General features: G+C 55.8%; 1 protein-coding gene across 9 annotated transcripts; it reads right to left on the bottom strand.

Moving 5' to 3' along the window:
- Positions 1–756: 756 nt before the first annotated feature.
- Positions 757–14,285, bottom strand: DPF1 (double PHD fingers 1). Of its 9 annotated transcripts, none has more exons than XM_059382330.1 (12): positions 14,055–14,280; positions 7,818–7,978; positions 7,614–7,721; positions 6,203–6,330; positions 5,848–5,937; positions 5,373–5,451; positions 5,041–5,172; positions 4,111–4,161; positions 3,898–4,017; positions 2,739–2,851; positions 2,059–2,170; positions 757–1,901 (listed from the first exon to the last, which is right to left on the bottom strand). In XM_059382330.1, the coding sequence occupies exons 1-12, from the start codon at positions 14,195–14,197 to the stop codon at positions 1,831–1,833; spliced, it is 1,308 nt and encodes a 435-aa protein (XP_059238313.1). In that variant the 5' UTR covers positions 14,198–14,280; the 3' UTR covers positions 757–1,830. The 9 variants fall into 9 exon arrangements, with proteins under 9 accessions (XP_059238313.1, XP_059238314.1, XP_059238315.1 ...); XM_059382331.1 differs by having other exon boundaries at positions 2,059–2,140; positions 14,055–14,177; XM_059382332.1 differs by lacking the exon at positions 14,055–14,280 and adding an exon at positions 9,356–9,480.
- Positions 14,286–19,896: the final 5,611 nt, after the last annotated feature.

The following is a 19,896-nucleotide window of genomic DNA, read 5'->3' as shown; positions in this document are numbered from 1 at the left end:
GGGGTTCTCTGCCTCCCCTCCTTGAATCTCTCCTGCTTCTCCAGATCACTCTCTACTTCCTCCTTCTGTCTCTCCCTGATATGTCTGCTATTTCTTCTTACTATTATTTCCTCTCCCACTGAATCTCCATCTTTCTTCTGTTCTCTTCCCCCCCCCCCCCGTCACTCCTGTGGCTCGCTCATCTACCTCTCTCTCCAAATCTATTTCTTCCCTCTCCTGCTCTTGTTCCGATTGTCTATAAATGTGTGGCTCTCTGTCTCTCTCTTGATCTCTCGGTGTCCTGGTTCTCTCCTCATTGCGCCTCGCCCAAATCTGTCTCCCTCCCAACATCCCTGGGATGGGGGACCCAGGTGAGGTCGGGTAGATTAGGAGGAGGTGCTCCTGGCACCCCCGCCCCCTACCCTAGCCGGGGAGAGTGGCCTCTTCATCTTTCCATCCCTTCCCCCCAGGCCCCAGCTCCTGCCTCCCCCCTCACTGCTGCTTGCTGCAGCTGCAGCAGTCCGTTGCCAGGGCAACCACAGCTGGCTGGGCGGGAGCCCCCTCCACCCCATCCCCCCTCTCCTTTCCGGCAAGGCTGGGAGGAGCTGGGACAAAGCCAGAGAAAGGCGGGGTGCAAGGGGGGGGGAGATGGAGGGAGAGGGAGGTCAGACCAGCTCCAGCTGTTAATCTCGGTCAGTTCTCCCTCAACAAGGCCCCCATCTCCCCTTCCTGGCGATGCCCCCCAGTTCAGCCTGGAGAACGAGGCAGTCGTGGGCAGAGGGGTCAGGCCCAGTTTAATACACAGAACAAGTTAATTCACAGCAGAGGCAGGCAATAAAGGAGACTCGTTTACAAGGGGGGGGCATGCCTGGATTGGGGGAGACCCCCAAGCCCACCACCTCCCCCACTTGCAGTCTCAATTTCCCTTTTTTTTAAAACCCGAACAACAAACACACACAACCACAAGAAACAACCACGCCCCCTCGCTACCCCCAAAATGGCCAACGAGGGTGGCAGGGGGGCAGCCCGGCCTGGCCGGTGGGGAACTGGAGCAGGGGAAGGAGGAAAAACTAGTCCGTTGCAGAGTCTGTGCTTCTCATTCCAGCAGGCGCTGGGCAGGGGCCGCCCGGCCCCCCCAGCCAACGCCCACCAGCCATGGCAGGCCCCAGCCATGGCAGGCAGAGGGCAGGGCGGGGCTCTCAGGGAGGGACCAGGAACGGAGTTCAAAACCATGGTTCACGTCATGCAGTATCCACGGTGGGCACCATTGAGGGGGCGAAGGTGGACACCACGCCCACCTGCCCTGGGCACAAGGGGGGAATGGTGCCCACTTGGGGTGAGGAGGTGGGACAGCTGCAACTCCAGAAACTGGGGGGTGGGGCTGCTAGGCAGGAAGCTGGCATAGACTGGTGCCCAGTGGATGCGCTCAGCAGTGCCCCCTCCACCGGGCCAGGCCTTATAGGACTCTTTGTATATATTAATTTCTTTTTTTTTTTTAACTTTTTGACTTTTTCTTTAGAAAAACGCTGTGTCCGTGCCCCGGGCTGGCATCTACCACCCCTCATGCCCGCCCAGAGGCGGGGTATGGCTTTGAGGGGAGCAGAAGCCCCTGGTGCCCATTTGCCAAGGGATGGGGAAGGAGGGAGGAAGGGAGAGGGGCCCTACTGGGCCCACCAACCCACAGGGCAAACATTCCACTTGCACAGAGGGAAGGGGATGGCCCAGCCCCCTCTTGGGCTCCCCCCATCCCCCTCCCGCTATGGGGCACTGAGGGCAGGGAGAGCGTGGAGGAGCTCCAAGAGGCAGATCAGGAAGCACCACCCCAGAGGTCCAGGTGAGCCAGAGCCAGGCCTAGGTGAGAGTGATGTAGGCAGAGGCCTTCTCTTTCAGGTGCCGAAGACAGAGGTGACAACTCCAGCTCCCTGTGGTGGGGTGGGGACAGGGAGTTAGGCCCTGGTCCCAGAGGGCTGTCCTGACTCCCTCCCAGCCGGCACCCCCGGTCCTGCGTCTTCACAGGCAGGAAGACTACTTTTCAACACCACCCCCCACCCCGCCTGTGGTGCCCACCTCTTCTCTCACCTTCCGGGGGCTCCGCCATGGGGGGACTCAGGCAGTACATGTGGTAACCCCGATCGCAGTCATCACAAAACAGCAGCTGGTCCTGGGGGGTGAGACCCGCCCAGCTGGCACCCTGGGGGCACGGGCACCAGAAACCGGGGTGGGGGGGCTGGGGCAGGGGTAGGTCAGAGGGGCTGGGGAAGCTGGGCCCTCCCACAAGAAGGGGCTCCGAGATCTTTGCAGAACACCCCTGAGGTCGTCCCGTTGGCAGCTCCTAGTCTGGGTCTTATAGATTCTGTGGAACACTTTAACAGGACACCCAGATGGCCTGAGACCGGCTCTAGATGCCATGGATGAGGGTTTGGGTCCCCGCTCTACTGACGTCCTAGCTGGGTGACCTCGGACTAGTCATTTCCCCTCTCTGAGCTTGGTTTCTTCTCTGTGAAGTGGGGACCAGAGCACCTACCTCTGAGGGTGGTTGGGAGGAGTCAGAGAGGACAAGCACTAAGCGCTAAGTGCCGGGCTCAGTTAATGGCCACTAACAATAACAATAATACAGGTTACATGCGCTCCCCACCGAGGGGCTGCTCCCCAGGGAGGGGCTCCGGGGGGGAACGGCCTGAGGCCCCGCGGGCAAGGGCTGGCGGAGGGGCGGGGCGGGAGGGGCCGGGGGGCGTGGCCCGGGGGCGGTGCGCACTCACGTCGTTCTCCGAGGTGCCACACAAGCTGCACGACTTGCACTCGATGCACTGCCAGCGGTAGGTGCGCACGGCAGCTGTCATGTTCACCGTAAACTGTAAACATGAGGGGTGTCCTGGGGGCCGAGGGGCAGGGATGAGGTTAGGGGTCATCGTGCCGCTGGGGGCCACTGAGCCCAGGGAAGGAGACGGCTCCCCCCCCACCTCCTCCGCCCTGCTCCCGGTGCCCAGCGACCACACGCTGCCGCTTCCGTGGCCACCAGGCTCCTACCCAGCCACCATGGTAACCACATTCTGCTCCCCGGAATACCATGGCAACCGCATTCCATTACCCACAGTGCTGTGGCAACCACTCTCTACCACCCACAACACCCGGGCAGCCACATTCTGTTAACCACTGTGCTGAGGCAGCCACATTCCATTTCCCACAGCAGAATCGCCAACAGGTTCTGTTAACCACAGTAACGTGGCAACCACAGTCTCCCGGCCACAGCGCCATGGCAACTACCTGTCACAGTGGGGTCCCCACACTCTGGGTTCCCTGCAGCCCCAGCCCATTTTGAAGGAGACCCCAGCAACCAACTTATTCCTGACACTTCCGTACAATGCCGTCCCACTGCCCCGGTGCCAAGACCCTCTCAGCCATTACCCGAGGGGCCCCCCGACAGCTACAGGCCATGGCACCCAGTCACCATGACAACCATATCCCACGCACTCCCCTTAATACCATGACAACCGCAAGCCATTCCCCACTGTGCTGAGGCAACCACAGTCTATTACCTACCAGCCCACCCTGGGAAGCCACATTCTGTGAACCACAAGTCCGTGGCAAGCGCCACTGGTTATCCACAGTACCCAGTCAGTGGCCATCCATTACTCACTATCATAGTCTGCTACCCACAGTGCCTCGGCAGCCAGCTTTCAGTACCCCTCGCCATGAGAAGCGCGGGCCACTACCAGTAATGCCGTGACCACCACCTCTTATTATTCCCAGAGCCCTTCTGGCCCCCCTCAATTTCCCGCAGTGGACCACTCCACCAGTTCCGGGTTGTCCCCCCATCCTGCCCCGCCAGGCTGCACTTCTCTGCCTTCCTACCCTCCAGATCTGGACTCCTGGGGTGCCCTCCTCCCTGGCCCCCAGCAACCTCGGGTGGGGTATCACCTGATCGCCCACAGTCAGCACAGGAGATGAGGTCCTCAGGACACCCCGTCTTCTTGGAGCCACCCAGGCAGAAGTCACAGTAGCCGTTGGGGATGACAGTGCCGTCAGGTGCCTTCTTGGCTGAAAGACAGCAGGGAGGGGTTTGACGCGGACAGGCAGGGGCACCTAGTCAAAGGCTGCTGTAGAGGTCGGGGCAGAGGGAGGCGTCCCTACCTGTGTGTTTCCTCTGTGCCTCAGGGACCCAGGCCAATTCTTTGTAAAACTCTGGGGTTGGGGGGACAGAGAGAAGGGCTCTCACCATAGGCAAGGCTCCCCCCCTGCCCCCAGCCTCCACCCCAGCGGTGGACCCCTTTTTCCAGGCACGGGGGAGGTAAGGAGAGAGACTGGCTACCCCCAATCTGTGGCCACAAGCAAACAGAGTCGGGGACCCAGATAATTCTTCTCAGGAACCCCAAACTCTCTGAACAACTCACACATCCTCTCTCTTAGGTAAAACTGCAAAGAAGGGCTTTCGGAAGAGCCCCAGCTTCCCCATTCACACACCCTTCTCCCAAACCAGTGCCACCTGAGCCCCAACTAGATGAAAACCGGGGCCACCACTGGCCAAGATCTGGCATGGAGACAGACGGACATTGAGAAGAAAAATCCTGAACACAGAGGTGCCTGGGGGTGGAGCGGGGACGGAATGAAGAGTCTGCCCTCTCCCTCTAGGAGGGGGGTGGGAAGACAGTTTCTCCCCTGGCAGAGCCTCCCCCGAGCCCTCCCCCACCCCTCAGCTGTCAGAGCTGGCACGGGGTTGGCACGGGCAGGCGCCGAGGGCTCCCGGGCCACGGACCCTGCCCCTCAGCCCAATCTTCGCGGAGAAGGGAGAAAGGGAGGGAGGGGAGTTATCTCTCACCCCCCTCCCCAAGCTCTAATTGAAACAATAAATCAGACCCAGAAATATTATGCCCGGCCGGGAGCGAGGGAGAGATGGTTGGTTGCCATGGCAACCCCAGAGCCAGCATCCCCATGGTCGGTGGGGGGAGGGGACGGCTGAGCTGGAGATTTTCCAGAAATGTCTAACGTGCCCCCTCCCTCCCGGGCTCCTCAGCCCCCACTCCCAGGGTCCCTCACTGCCCCACAGCCCGCCTGCCTGCTCACGTTTATGGTTGTTTTTCCGGTGGAAGGGCAGGGCGTGGCGCTCGGCGTTCTCCTCCCCCTCCTCCTCAGCCAGGTGGGTGTGGGTGTAGTGGTAGCTGAGCCCTGGCCGGTTCTTATACCGTTTCCCACAGACTGGAGAGCGAGCAGGGAGGGCCCGTCAACCCTCCAGGCCCCTGCGGCCTCCACCCTGGCCTCCGGGATCATGCCTCCCCCCTCTGCCAGAGGCCTGAGCATCCCCTCCCACCGGGCTCTAGAACAGGAGGGAGGGGGCCAGCGGGGGAGAAGTCTCTAGGCCCCACTCTCTCTCTTTCCCCCTTTTCAGAAGGACTCACTATCACAGACATACGGCTTGTCTCGGTCCTCCAGGGAAGCGGTGTCCTGGCGTTTCCGGAGACCCCCGATGCCGTATGCCTGAGGGGAAAGTCAGGGTCAGCGGCCAAGAAAGGGAGGGAACCCAAAGAACTTTCATCATTTGAGCCCAAAAGGTGAACTGTGGCTCTGCCACTTCCTAACTTTGGGCCCCGACCTCTCTGAGGTTCAGTTTCCTCATCTATGGCATGGGCATAAACGCGGTTCCAACCCACTGTACAATCTCAGCTTTGCAAATGACTTAATAATATCCGAGCCTCAGGTTGCTCATCTGTAAAATAGGTATAAAATACATACACACAGACACACACACCCCTTCAGGCTGCTCTGATGATTCAGTGAGGTCAACCTGAGGCAGGGCCTAATCATTGTGCATGCTCAGTACATGGGATCTGTCACTGAAAAGAGGGGTGATGAAGAAGAACAGGGGGGTAATACCTTTCCTTTAGCTCTGTTCTTCCTCCTGGGAATGTCATCCTCCAAGTCTTCCACCTCGAGATCATGTGGAAACTCCAGCAGCTGCTGTTTCTGAGCATCAGGAGAAGGGAGATGGAGGTCAAAAAAATGTGGGACACCATCCTGCTTCGTAGGGGGTTTGGACACAGCTGGAGACTGCGGGGAGCAAGGGAAGTCAAGAGGTCTTCCAAAAAGAGAAGAGGTGTGGAAGGATGGAGACTTAGGATGCCCAAAAGCCCTAGGGAACCGGGGGGAGATTGCTGAGCAGGACTAGGATGAGCCAGGGCAGGTGGCCGGGGGTGAGAAGGCAACTGGGGCCCCCGAGGGGTGGTCCCACCTGGCAGTCCATAATGGTCTCCTCCTCCTTCAACTCAATCTTCTTCTCCCCAGTCTCAGCACACAGTAGCGCCTCAAGAACTGGCCCTTCCGGGAGGCCGCCCTCCTTCTTCAGGGGTGCCTCACAGTCTGGGGACAAGGCCAGGGTGGGGTCAAAGGGGGAAGTTGTCCCTGGAGGAGTCCTCAAACAGCCCAGTTCAGGGAACCAAGCCCTTTGCTTCGAGAAAGAGGCTTTCCCACACTCAACCAGTAACAAGACCCAAAGATGCAATCATACATACTGGGAAGGCTGCCGAGACCCTGCGGAAGACCCAGTCAGACCCTCAGTTCCACTCAGACCCACTCAGAAGGCACTGTCAGACCCTCACTACACGTGGATGCAAATGGAGAGACACAGATACTCAACCATGATGCACATGGGAGATACAGACTGATCATCTTAAGACAGCCAGGCACACAAAGGAAGAGATACACCCAGACACGTGGAGGAAACACATCCAAGCCCTGGGATACACCCAGAAACAATCAGAAAGAGACATTAAACCATCAGTACTCCCTAGATCCACATAAGGAAGACACAGCCGGACCCTACCCTACACCTGGACACACAGGTGGAAAAGACAGACACACCTAGAGAGAATCACTCGGATGGTTACAGATGAACATAGGGGAGACGCAGTCCCTCTGAGGCAGATAGACACACCCAGAAAGACACAGCCAGATATACTTCAATACACCTGCACCCACACAGACCCTTGGATACACCCAGACAAGGGACAAGAAAGTGCCAGTGACTCTGATAACCCTTGTCACATCTGAAGTAAGGAAGCCTTGACTCTCTGGCTGGACAGGCACACGTGGGCAGAAATATACCTAATACACCAGCCACTAGGGGAAGAGATTCTCACAGACATTCCAAAGCATCTGGACACTCAAAGAAGAGACGGCCAGACACCCTGATCCACCCAGACACACTCAGGAACCGCTGGATACTGGGCTAGACCAGACACACACAAGACCAAATAAACCCTCGAGTACTCCTGGAAACACCAAAAGACAGAGACTCTTAGATACACTCCACTGCGGATGGAAAGACACTCCGACCCAGATGGACACTTGCAGGCACCCATAGGAAGAAATACAGCCAGACACTGATATATCCTGGCTCACCCGGGGAAGATCCACCCACTCTGCCCCCCATATACCTCAGCCCAAGGAGGAAAAGTCCAAGCCCTTAGCCCAGTCACTCAGAGAAAACTGGGGAAGGTCTGGGCTACACCCAGATACAGACCTGCAGACCCTCGCTATGAGGGAAAGGTAAATGGTCAGATCCCCACTGGCATCACCACACTTATCAGTGTGGTCTCAGGGCACTGATGAGGCCACAAGCCACAGCTTGAAGCTCCACCCACCAATCTTATACTCGCAGGGCCGGAGTCTGGGGTCCTCCAGGATGTTGAGTCTCCTTTTCTTCCTCCAACAGCGCGCTGGGTATGTGTAGATCTGTCCAGGGGCCAAACCTGGAGTGAGAAGGCCAAAGAGCAAGGGAAGGGCCATGAGAACACAAGAAGGCGGGCTGCCCCGCCCTGCCCCGCCCCCATCCTCCTAGCAGGTACCAGGACCGCGGTGGGTCTTTTCCATCCAGATGTAGCAGTTGTTCTGGGCCACGCCAGTCTGAGAGTCGAGAAAGGGCAGGCGCAGGCTGCGCTCCGCACACAGGCGCGCGTTGTAGCTGCGGCAGTGCTCGATGGCCTCGCGGTAGAAGTCCTCGCCTAGGCTGCGAGTGGGAGAGTGAGCAGGCGAGCGGCTGTCAGCAAGGGCAGGAGCACCTGGCGCCCAGTACCCCTCTCTCAGTGCACCCCTCAGGAATGGGTGGGGAGACTTCTCCAACCTCACCACTCCCCTCCTGTCACTCCTGGACTCAGGAACCCCCCAACCCAGGGCCCAAGCAGGCCTGGAACCAACCAAGTAAGAAACACACAATACAGAAACAGACAAAAATATACCAGGACCTATCCATATATGCATGTATCAAAATACACAACACAACCAAACCACACGGGATTCACACACAAAGAGAGACATATCCCAAAACTCACAAAGGAGAAACAGACAAATCTCACATATGTGCAAAAAGATATCTACTGAAAAAAACCACAAACATCAAAGTCACCTAGTGTAGAAACAGACACATCACACATCTATCCATGCACAAATACACACATCTCCAAAGACACACAACATAAACAAAGCACCCTCACAAAGACACACAACATGCAAACAGATCGCACACACAGCACTACACAAGCGCATCCAAAGACACACAGAGATACACAAATATTATGAGAAGAACGTTAAAACAAACTACCCACACAGGCACTTATATACCCAAGGACACAACAACAAACAAACCACACACACACCATATCCAGGCACACTATACAAAGAAATCACAGATTCACACAGGACAGGCACACACACACAATCACAAAGATACACAATATAGAAACCAACATCTAAAATACCACCTAGTCACACAAAGATACACACATAGACAACATAGGAATAGACAAATGCACCCATATTCACACAAAAAAGTACACATAAATACACACATGCCTACCAATCCAGACACAGAACACCAATGATGCAGTTTTAAAGGACATGTACACACACTCAAAGACCCAAATATCCAAAGATACCTAGTGTAGACTAAAATAAACACATATCCACATACACATTAAAACAAACAAACAAACAAGTGACACGCACTCCACATGCCAAGACAAAGGTAGTGTGGGCTTCACCCAAGTTTACCAAGGCTCCCGCACCCCCAGACCATTTCACTCTCTCCCCAACCCGGGGGTCGCGGGCCGGACATGACCCCCTTCCCCCGAAAAGGACCCGAAGAGGACTCCGAGTTTCTCCACACCCTCCGCTCCTCCAGGAGCAGCGCATCGGACACCTTTCTTGCCAGAGACCCACAATCACACACATTCGCACCCCCGCGCAGCATGGCCCACAGTGACAGCCCCCCAGGCACCCCATCGGCCCCACCCCCGGCCGCCACACACGCACACACACACACGCGCGCGCGCGCGCCCACGGAGACCCGCCCGCGCGCCCTCTCCCGCCTTCCGCCGGCCCGCAGCACCTCAGGGGGCCGGGGATGACCGTGGCCATCTTGCTCCCCGGGTCCTGCCCCCAGCAGGTCCCCGCCGGGTCGGTCCTCCCAGCACTCCGGCGGGCGCTGAGGCCGCCCATCCATTCATTCCCGCGGGGCGGGAGCACCGGGGCCACAGCCAATCACGACGGCTGGGCGGGCCTGCCCGGGCCATGCTGGGAGTGGTAGTCCCGGGCCTGGGGGCCGCCGGGACCCCGCGGAGAAGGGGGCGCAGAGGTGAGGCCCAGGGAGCGCACACGGTCACTCACACCCGCCCGCTCTTACGCGCATCCAGTGTCCCGGGCATCCACTCACACATGCACACCTGGACTCGCACACACCCACGTACGGCAGTTTACACACACATTCACACGTATACTCACAGCCTCCCACGCAGACTCACGCACACTTCCCTCCCACTTTCACAGACTCACATACATTTACACTCACACAAACACTTCGAAGCCATGAGACGTAGAGATACCTTAGAAGTGCCCACACAAACGTCCCCACCGGCAAGTCTGCACTTGGCTCCCTGACACGTCTCCCTCCCCCATCCCCAACACACACACACACACACACACACACACACACACACGCACGCACTTGGCTCCCTGACACATCTTCCTCCCCCATCCCCAACACACACACACACACACACACACACACACACACACACACACACACGCCCCCAGCTCCCGAAAACCCTATCTGTCCCACACGGGCGGTCCCTCTCACAGCGACTCCGCCCTGCTCCAGCGCGTCCTTCCGCAGGCCCCGTTGCTCAGCGTTTGGAAGTAGCCCTACCCACAACTTGCAGGTTCAAATCCTGGCTCTGCAACTTCGATGGCCATGTGGCCTTGGGCAAATGACTTAACCTTTCTGGGCCTAAGTTTCCTCATCTGTAAAATGAGGGTAACACCTCATTGGATTGTTGTAAGGATTAAATGAATAAATATGCACAAAGTGTTTTTATTTTTTATTTTTTCCCATGCCCAGTGTGGAGTCCACCCCATAGCTCCAGGAAATCCAGACCTGAGTTGAGATCAAGAATCTGTCGCTTGGGGCGCCTGGGTGGCTCAGTGGGTTAAGCCTCTGCCTTCCGCCCAGGTCCTGATCTTAGGGTTCTGGGATCGAGCCCTGCGTTGGGCTCTCTGCTCAGTAGAGACCCCGCTTCCCCCTCTCTCTGCCTGCCTCTCTGCCTAGTTGTGATCTCTCTGTCAAATAAATATATAAAATCTTAAAAAAAAAAAAAAAAAGAATCCGTCACTTAATGGACTAAGCCACCCAGGAAACCCCATAAACGTAAAAGGCATCCTTTCTTTTAAGTACCTAGCAGGTAGTAGACGTTCAGTAAATTCACTCCAGAGGATCTGATACGCAGTTAGATGTAAAATGGTGATAGCCAACCATTTCTAGAAAGAATAATGCTTGACACAAGTAGATGCTCAGTAAGTTTTTGTCAAATGATTAAATAAATATACTGAGTACCCACCATGTGCCTGACACAGTTCTAAATACTTCAACAGGAGTAACTCCTACAATCCTCATAACGATCCTCTGAGGGGATGCTATTTTTATGCCTATTTTCCAGATAAGCAATGGGAGGCAGAGGGAGAGGAAATTACATGCCCTCAGCCCCTGGCCACGGTTTGAGGGTGGGAGTAAGAGAAGGATTCCCTCCCCTGGATATCTGTACCAGAATGAATCCTACCTCCTTCTTTCTCCCACTGTCACCCACATAGACTGCACCCTAAGGGATCCCCAGACAGTGAGCTGCCCCACCAGGCCACACCATGGCTCACCTGGAATTCCCCCTGGTCCAAAATTTAAGCTCCAGTAAGAGCCCCCTTGTTACCCCCCCACCACCCACCCATGGATAAAAACGCCTACAAATGTCCTTGTCCACCAGGGGGCTCTCCAGCTGACAGAGAGGCAGACTAGCCTTCACCTCTTTTGTCACTTGATGCCTCCACTTACTCTCTGGTGAGAGAGACACCCTCAGTGTCTTCCACACTTATCACTTCTAAACACACACACCCCTAGTCTTAGACCCCTTCCACAAACTCTCCCCCGATCTCCCCCAGGTAAGGCCTCGACCTTCTCCCTTCCCCACTCCCAACAGGACACAGTGGGTCTCGGCTTCACATCTGGCCTAGAGTAGGTGGCAAGGGAAGTAAGTCAGGGATGCTGGTACCCCCAGGCTCACGCTGGCCTCCAGGCTCCTATACCGGCCACCCCACACCTCACCCGCAGAAAGCCCTCACACGCCCCCCTCCCTGCCCATCAGCTCAGCTCCCAGAGTGCCCTTGCCACCTTCCTCTTACACCTCCCACCACCCTCACAGGTCCCCCAACACATTACACTTGCTCCCCACACCTCCAGCCTCAGACACTCCAGCTCCCTCCTGCCCCACCCCAGAACACTTACACCAATTTGACCAGTTTGGGGCGTGAGTATAGAATATAGCCCATCCCCTCCCTGGTGGCCCTTGTCTAGCAGCACAACTGACCCGCAGAGCTGACACCAACTGACAAACTGACAACTCCCTCCCTTTTCTTGCCTCTGGTCACCTTCACAGATCCCTCTTCCACACTTGAACTCCCTTGCCGAAGCAGTCCTCCTCACCCTAGCGCCCACCCTCATCCCTGCAGACCCCTCAAAAGGTGAGAGCAGAGAAGCGTGCTGCCACTCCCACCTAACCTCATTCTGGCCTCCAGGCCCCTGTAATACCCCACATGCACAGTGGACCACGTGAGAAACCAATATTGATGCTACTACTAATAATTAGTGTATTCAGGCAGAGTCAGGCTCTGTACCAAGTGCTTTACAAAGACCACAACAGCCCCTTGAGGTCATAGGCACTGTTATGATTCCCCAATACACAAATGGTAACACTCAGGCTCTGGAGGAGGGGGAGAAGGGGAGTGAATTAAGAGCAAAGGATGAGGTTTGAAACTGGGCAGTCAGAACCTCTGCGCCTGCACGGTCCACTCTCCCACCCTCAAGAGGATTTGGCTCTCAACTTCCTTCAGAAGCCAGTTCCTACCCTCAACCCTCAACCTTGCTTGCAGACCTTTCCCAGGATGAGAGCAGAGAAGGGCAAGTAATGGCTCTGGCACTCCCACTCCAGCGCTTCCTTTGGCCTCCTCGGAAAGATCTGGGCTCCAGGGTCAGGGTGAGGAGGCCAGAGTGCCTGGAGATCCACCAACCTGTACAGGAACCCTGTCCCAGCCCGCTCGAGGGTGTTCCTCATAGCAGACACATCTGTGTGTGTGTAAGAGAGTGAGAGGGAAGCAGAAGATTGTCACCATCACACACCTCCTCACACTGACCCCAGCTCCGCACACACGCCCTGTATGCTCTCTGCCTCACCGCAAAGCCAAGCATGTGGGCGCGTGTCTATTGACCGGCCCCCCAACAGGCCCCTGCCAGAAACCAGAAACCAGAAACCACTGGAGGCCTTGGGTCCGGCCGGCCGTGAGACACAGCCCTTGGGAGGGTGGGGGGCGCTCCCGCCCCTTCTCCCTCCCCTTCTCCCTCCCCACCCGCCAGCTCGCGTTGCTCAAGGTCAAGGCGGCGAGCGCTACGGGTTGGGGGAAGCGGGGTTGGGGGGCAGGTCGCCCCAGCCCCTTTGTGCGGCGCCGCGGGCGTTCGCCCTCCGCCTCCTCCCCCAGGCCCGGGAGGAGGGGGAGGGGAGTGCCGCGCTCGCCAGCCGAGGAGGGAGGGCGGGAACGGCCGCGCGCCTGTCACTCTGAGCCCGCAGTCACCGCCAGAGGAAAGGGGGTGGGGAGCGCTGGGACCCGGGAGTCCGGGATCCCGAAGAGGGAGCGCGAGAGAGAGATAGAAAAAGAAGAGAGGTGGCCAGAGCGAGGGATGGCTAGGACAGGGGAGGGATGGGACAGGGCTGGGCTTGAACCCAGGCGTCCAGGTTCCCAGCTGTCGGGCCCAGGAGGAAGCTAACGCTCGGAGGAGGGACGCGGACAGGGAGAAAGGGAGGGAATCCCCCGAGATTGAGGGCGCTGCCAGCATCCTCTCCAGAGGCATCCGGTCCCCAAGAGGATGAGAGATGCTCTTGTTAGGTGTCTATAGGCAGGGAGAAGGAGCGATCCCACGGTCTAAGCTGACCTGGTCGTCAGAGCTTCTAGGTCCCGAAGACCGGGGGAGGAAAAAGGGGAGACAGGACCCCCGACGTCTCAGCTCCCACCCTGCGGTCGCGCGAGCCGAGGCCCCAGAGAAAGAGGGGGGAAAGAGAAAGGTTCTGATGTGAGGAAAGAAGGTGGTGAGGACCCCGGAGACTGAGGTCTGGACTTAAGCGTCGGTACTCCCAGCCCTATGCCGGGGCAGGCCCGGCGCCCCCGGAGGCGCGGAGGAGGAGAGATGGAGGAGGAGGAGAGGGAAGCCCCTACCCCCACTCTGGGTGGGGAAACAGCCTCCGCCACCCCCCAGCCCGCGCCACATTCCTTCACTGACAGCGACAAAGAAGAGACGCCCCCGCGACCCTGAAGGGGCTCCCGCCCCCAACCCCAGGGGACAACAAGGGGCGGCGGGTCCCCCCAGGGGTGGGGGGGCGCTCTGGGGTTCCCCATTAAACTACCTTCCGAGCGCCGCGTCCCCTTCCCCAGCGAGGGCGGGGGAAGGGCCGGGGATGGGGGCAGGATGGAGGGACGTGGACGGCGGGGACACTCACGACTTGAGCGGGTTCTGAATGGCGGTGGCCATGGCCCGCTCGGCTGGGCCGCCTCCGGCCCGGGGCGCTGCTGCCGCCGCGCGCGGGCCCAGCCCGGCCTGCGCCGCCCGCTCTGCCGCCCAGCGCGCTACGATTTCATTCATTCTTGGGGCTGCGGCGCGAGCCGAGCGGGGCGGGCCGGGGGCGGGGCTCGGCCAATCCCCGCACCTCCCGGCGCACGACGGGACGTGGAGTCTAGGGGCGCGCGGCGGCGCCCGAGGGCGCCCCTGGCCGGACTACACGTCCCAGGGGGCGCCGGGAGGACCACACGCCCATTGGCTGCTGAGGATACAGGGCGGGGCTGGACTCGTCCCAGAGCATCCTTTACTCCTCCCTGAGGGTGCTCCATTCCCATCTCGGGCTCTCCATCCTCCAGGACCCGTCGGCGTGGGAGCAGGTGGTCCCTGGCCTCTGGGTCTCCCCTGGGTATGTGGATGACCCGAGGATCTGTCGTGTATCCTTGTCTGTGCTTGCGGGTCTGGTGTCTCTTCTGTGTAAGCCAACGTGTAGACAAGCACAGGGGTTAACCACTGCCTTTGTTCACTTATTCAGTGCCTGCCAGGTGCCAGGCACTCTTCTGGACACGGTGGCATATAGCAGTGACCCAACAAAGTCGCTGCCCTCAAGGAGCTGACCTTTTCATGGAGAAAGACAGATAGGTGATAAAGAAGAAAATAAAGAGACAAAATCATTTTAGAGAATTATGAATGCTATAAAGTGGATTCTCTGAGGAGATGGCATTCAAGCTGAGACATGAGAAGTTCCGGCCAGGCAACAGGAGGGGAAAGGGAATGAGCTTTGACAAGGGAAAGACCAGTAAGAAAGCTGCTGTGACTGGAGCGGAGTGAGCAAGGGGAGAGACAAGGTTGGGGAGAGAGCAAGGACCCAGATCATGTAGAGCCTTGTAGGACATTACAAAGAAAATGGATTTTGTTCTAAGTGCAATCAATCATTGGCTCTCTTCTCTCTCTCTCTCTCTCTCTCTCTCTCTCTCACACACACACACACACACACACACACACCAAGCCCATCAGCAAATCCTGTTATCTCTACATTCACAAAACAGATCCAGGATCCACCTAGTCCTCTCCTTTCCCAGCGTCCACCTGGCACCATCCACCACTGTCTCTGCCTGGACAGCTCCCAGTCTGTCCTCCCTGCCCCAGCCAGTGTGGGCTACCTAAAACATATGGCATCACAATGCTCTCTAGCTCAAAACCTCCAGTGGCTTCTTTCACAATTAGAATAAAATGCAAAGCCCTCCCTCTGCCCTCAAGGCCCTACTTGATCCCCTCCTCCAATTTCTGACCTCATCTCCCTCTCCCCTTCCTTTGGCTGACTTTGCTCCAGCCACACTGACTTCCTCCCTGTTCCTGGAAGGTACCAGTCCTCTGTCAGCCACAGGATCTTTGCACTTGCTCTTCTCTCTGCCTAGAATGTTCCTGTCCCAGATATCCACATGGCCCCATCCCTCGCTTTATTCAGGTTTCTCACTAAATGTCCCCTCCTCAGATGCAGCCTCAGGTAAAATGGCATCCCCTATCACCCTGTCCTCTCAATTGCTTTTTCCTTCAATACTTATCATAGTTTGTCATCATTTAGTAGACCTGTTTAGTTATTTGACTTACTATCTGTCTCCACCCATTAGAATATCAGCTCTGTGAGGGCAGAGCTTGTTGTCCCATCCGCTGCTGTCTTCCCACTGCCTAGAACAGGGCCTGAAAAGTAGTAAATGCGCAATAATTATTTGTTGAACAAATCAGCGGATCAAACAGACGTTTTGCTCCATGTCTCTCCCCACCTTCTAGCTCTGAGGCATGCAGCCAGCAAAGGCGGGCTCCAGACTGTGCCCTCCTGCACACAGACACGAGGACAGCCTGAACGAATATACTGTATTAAGGAAAGCCCCAAGCAGGGTGTCTGGAGCTAAAGACGAAGAGAAGGGAGAGGTTTACAAGCACCTTCACTGCTTTCTAGACTATTATAGTCCCTAGTTCTGAATGGGAAGGCTGGACACAGAGGTGCCGGCTCTGCCCTGGGCTCTTAAGCTCACAGTCTGGTGGGATAACAGACGCACCCCCACACAGTTACAGCCAAGAGGGGAGGAAGTGCAGGCAGAGGGGTCAAGGCTGGGGTAAGAAAGCACAAGAACTGGGAGCCCAGAGGAGGCTCCTGACCCAGGCTGTGGGTCCGGGAGGGGTTTTTTGGAGGAGATTCCAAGGAAATCCTTTCAAGTCGTGACCCCTTGCCCTCTCTAAGCATGGAATTATTGTCTGTTCTGACATCCTGGAACGCTGGTGCCCAATCTTCCTGTCACCCAAGTGTTGGGGACACTGATCCTGGAAGTCCAAGGCTTTGGTCACTTCTCCTAACCCTGGAGCCTGAGGATCTGGCCACCAGAGGGCACTGTGGCCCCAGTCTTTGTCCACACAGGTTGTTCTGAATCCTCAGACCTAGGACAGATACCCTCCTGGTAGTGGGGCCACAGATCCTGCACACCCTCTTTGTGTGCAGACCCCTGGGGGCTTTGCCTGGGTCTCTGAGGGAGGCTCCATTGCTAACCTCCTACCCCACATCCCCCTCTTCCGCACTAATCTTCAGAGTACACAGCCCTCGCCTAAGGTCAGGCAACTTAGGCTCAGAGGGACAACACCCTCACCGAAAGCCCCCACCCATCAGGGCAGGGAGAGCTAGAATTTGAACCCAGGTCTGACTGAGAAATTAACCTCACCTTTCCTCCCTGTGCTACTTTGAGGGGTGGCTTACTGCCTTCCATGTCGGAATCCCCTCAGGTGTGTGAAAATGCCATCCCTGCCCCCCATCCCCCCATGTCCTGGCCCTAGGGATTCAGGGTGCTCTGAAAACAGATCCTAGAATCTATCCGTAGCAAGCCCCCACATCTTTCTAATGACATCAAGGCATGAGAACCACTGCGTTAGTGGGTGAGGACAAACACAGAAGAAACAAAATGCAATTGCAGGGAAGGCTGCCAGTGCAGGGGTGCGGAGAGGTGTGGGGACAGGGGTCATATCATAAGTCCTGTGTTCCCCTGCGGCTCCGCAGGAACCTCCTCCATCTTTCTGGAACTTTCGATTTTTCATCTGCAAAATAGGAGTGAAGTTCCAACTTCCTAGGTGTGTGGGTCCATGTGAAGCACTTAGAGGAGTGCCTGGCACTTTAGCACGTGATAAATGCGATCGATCCTTACATCATAAACTCCTGTGGCTGAACACCTACCAGACACCTCACCCAGGTGGAAGGTGTTACGTAAGTCATCTCAACAGCCTCATGGGATGAGCGCGATTCCAACCCTCCCCTCCCCCTCCCAGAGGGGTGGCTTCTGCTGGGAGATCACAAGTCCCAAAGTGTGCAATGTGCCGACCCCAAGAACCCTGTGTGCTGTCCTGACATGGGCTGGCTATGGGGGTCCTGGTCACTGAGAGTCCTCACCCTGCCAGGGTACTGTCTTGTGACCCTCACAACAATCCTGAGACTGAGTTCAAGGTCGGATCACGTAGGTGGGGCCTTAAAACCCAGGGTAAGTCTATTTTACTGTGTGGTCTAAGGAAATGGTCCAGGTTCATTCTTCTGCATGTGGCTGTCCAATTATCCCAATACCATTTGTTGGCTTATTTCCATTGGACATTCTTTCCTGCTTTGTTGAAGATCAGTTGGCCACAGAGTTGAGGGCCCATTTCTGGGCTCTCTGTTCTGTTCTGTTAATCCATGTGTCTGTTTTTGTGCCAGTACCATACTGTCTTGATGATGACAGCTTTGTAATAGAGCTTGAAGTCTGGAATTGTGACGCCACCAACTTTGGTTTTCTTCTTCAACATTCCTCTGGCTATTCGGGTCCTTTTGGGTTTCATATAATTTTTAGGATTATTTGTTCCCTTTCTTAAAAAAAAGTTGATTGTATTTTGATAGGGATTACATTAAATGTGTAGATTGCTCTAGGTATTATAGACATTTTCACAATATTTTTTCTTCCAATCCAAGCATGGGACACTTTTCCATTTCTTTGTGTCTTCCTCAATTTCTTTCATGAATACTTTATAGTTTCTGAGTACAGATTCTTTGCCTCTTTGGTTAGGTTTATTCCTAGATATCCTATGGTTTTGGGTGCAGTTGTAAATGGGACCAACTCCTTAATTTCTTTCTTCTGTCTTGCTGTTGGTGTATAGAAATGCAACTGATTTTTTTAAAAGATTTTATTTATTTATTTGACAGAGAGAGAGAGAGAGAGATCACAAGTAGGCAGAGAGAGGCAGAGAGGGAGGAAGGGAAGCAGGCTCCCTGCCTAGCAGAGAGCCCGATGAGGGGCTCGATCCCAGGACCCTGAGATCATGACCTGAGCCGAAGGCAGAGGTATATATAACCCACTGAGCCACCCAGGCGCCCCTGCAACTGATTTCTGTGCATTGATTTTATATCCTGACACTTTACTGCATTCCTGTATGAGTTCTGGCAGTTTTGGGGTGGAGTCTTTGGGTTTTCCACATAAAGTATCATGTCATCTGCAAAGAGTGATACTTTGGCTTCTTCTTTGCTGATTTGGCTGCCTTCTATTTCTTTTTGTTGTCTGGTTGCTGAGGCTAGGACTTCTAGAACTATGTTGAATAGCAGTGGTGATAGTGGACATCCCTGCTGTGTTCCTGACCTTAGGGAAAAGCTCTCGGTTTTTCCCCATTCAAAATGATACTCGCTGTGGGTTTTGATGATATTGAGGTACATACCCTCTATCCCAACACCGTGAAGTTTTGTACTTTGCCAAATGCCTGTTCTGCATCTATTGAGAGGATCATATGGTTCTTGTTCTTTCTTTTATTAATGTATTGTATCACCGACAAACCATAAGAGACTTTTTTTTTTTTTTTTAAAGATTTATTTATTTTGACAGAGAGAAATCACAAGTAGACAGAGAGGCAGCCAGAGAGAGAGAGAGAGAGAGTAGCAAGCTCCCTGCTGAGCAGAGAGCCCGATGCGGGACTCGATCCCAGGACCCTGAGATCATGACCCGAGCCGAAGGCAGCGGCTTAATCCACTGAGCCACCCAGGCGCCCCATAAGAGACTCTTAATGTCAGGAAACAAGCTGAGGGTGGCTGGAGGGGAGGAGGGTGAGAGGGATGGGGTGGCTGGGGGGATGGGCATTGCGGAGGGTATGTGCTATGGTGAATGCTGTAAATTGTGTTAAACTGATGAATCACAGACCTGTACCCCTGAAACAAATAATACACTATGTGTTAATTAAACAAACAAACCCAGGGTAAGGAAGCCGGTGGTGGGTTTTGTTTTTTTTTTAAGATTTTATTTATTTATTTATTTGACAGCCAGAGATCACAGGTAGGCAGAGAGGCAGGCAGACAGAGGAAGGGAAGCAGGCTCCCCGCCCAGCAGAGAGCCCGACTCGGGGCTGGATCCCAGGACCCTGGGATCATGACCTGAGCGGAAAGCAGAGGCTTTAACCCACTGAGCCACCCAGGCGCCCCTGGGTGGTGTGTTCTAAGCATGATCTGATGCTGTTGTAGAAAGAGACCCCCACAGTCGCACAAGTGGGCCAGATTGCTGGGGTGGGTGGGGGACAGAGACCGGGGAGGAGGCTGCAGTGGCTTCAGTGGGAGGAGGGGGTAGAACAGAGGTGAAGAGAGAATGAGCAGTGGCAGAACTGTGGCCGCTGCGACAAATGACAGCAAACTCCATGACTTAAAACAACAGAAATGTCTTCTCCTACTGTTCTGGAGGCCAGAAGTCTAAAATCAGTATCACTGGGCAAAAGTAAGGTGTGGACAGCCCCCCCCCCCC

Source organism: Mustela nigripes, chromosome 17, assembly GCF_022355385.1.
Source record: "Mustela nigripes isolate SB6536 chromosome 17, MUSNIG.SB6536, whole genome shotgun sequence".
Classification (NCBI taxonomy): domain Eukaryota; kingdom Metazoa; phylum Chordata; class Mammalia; order Carnivora; family Mustelidae; genus Mustela; species Mustela nigripes.
This window is presented reverse-complemented; position numbering and strand designations above follow the sequence as displayed.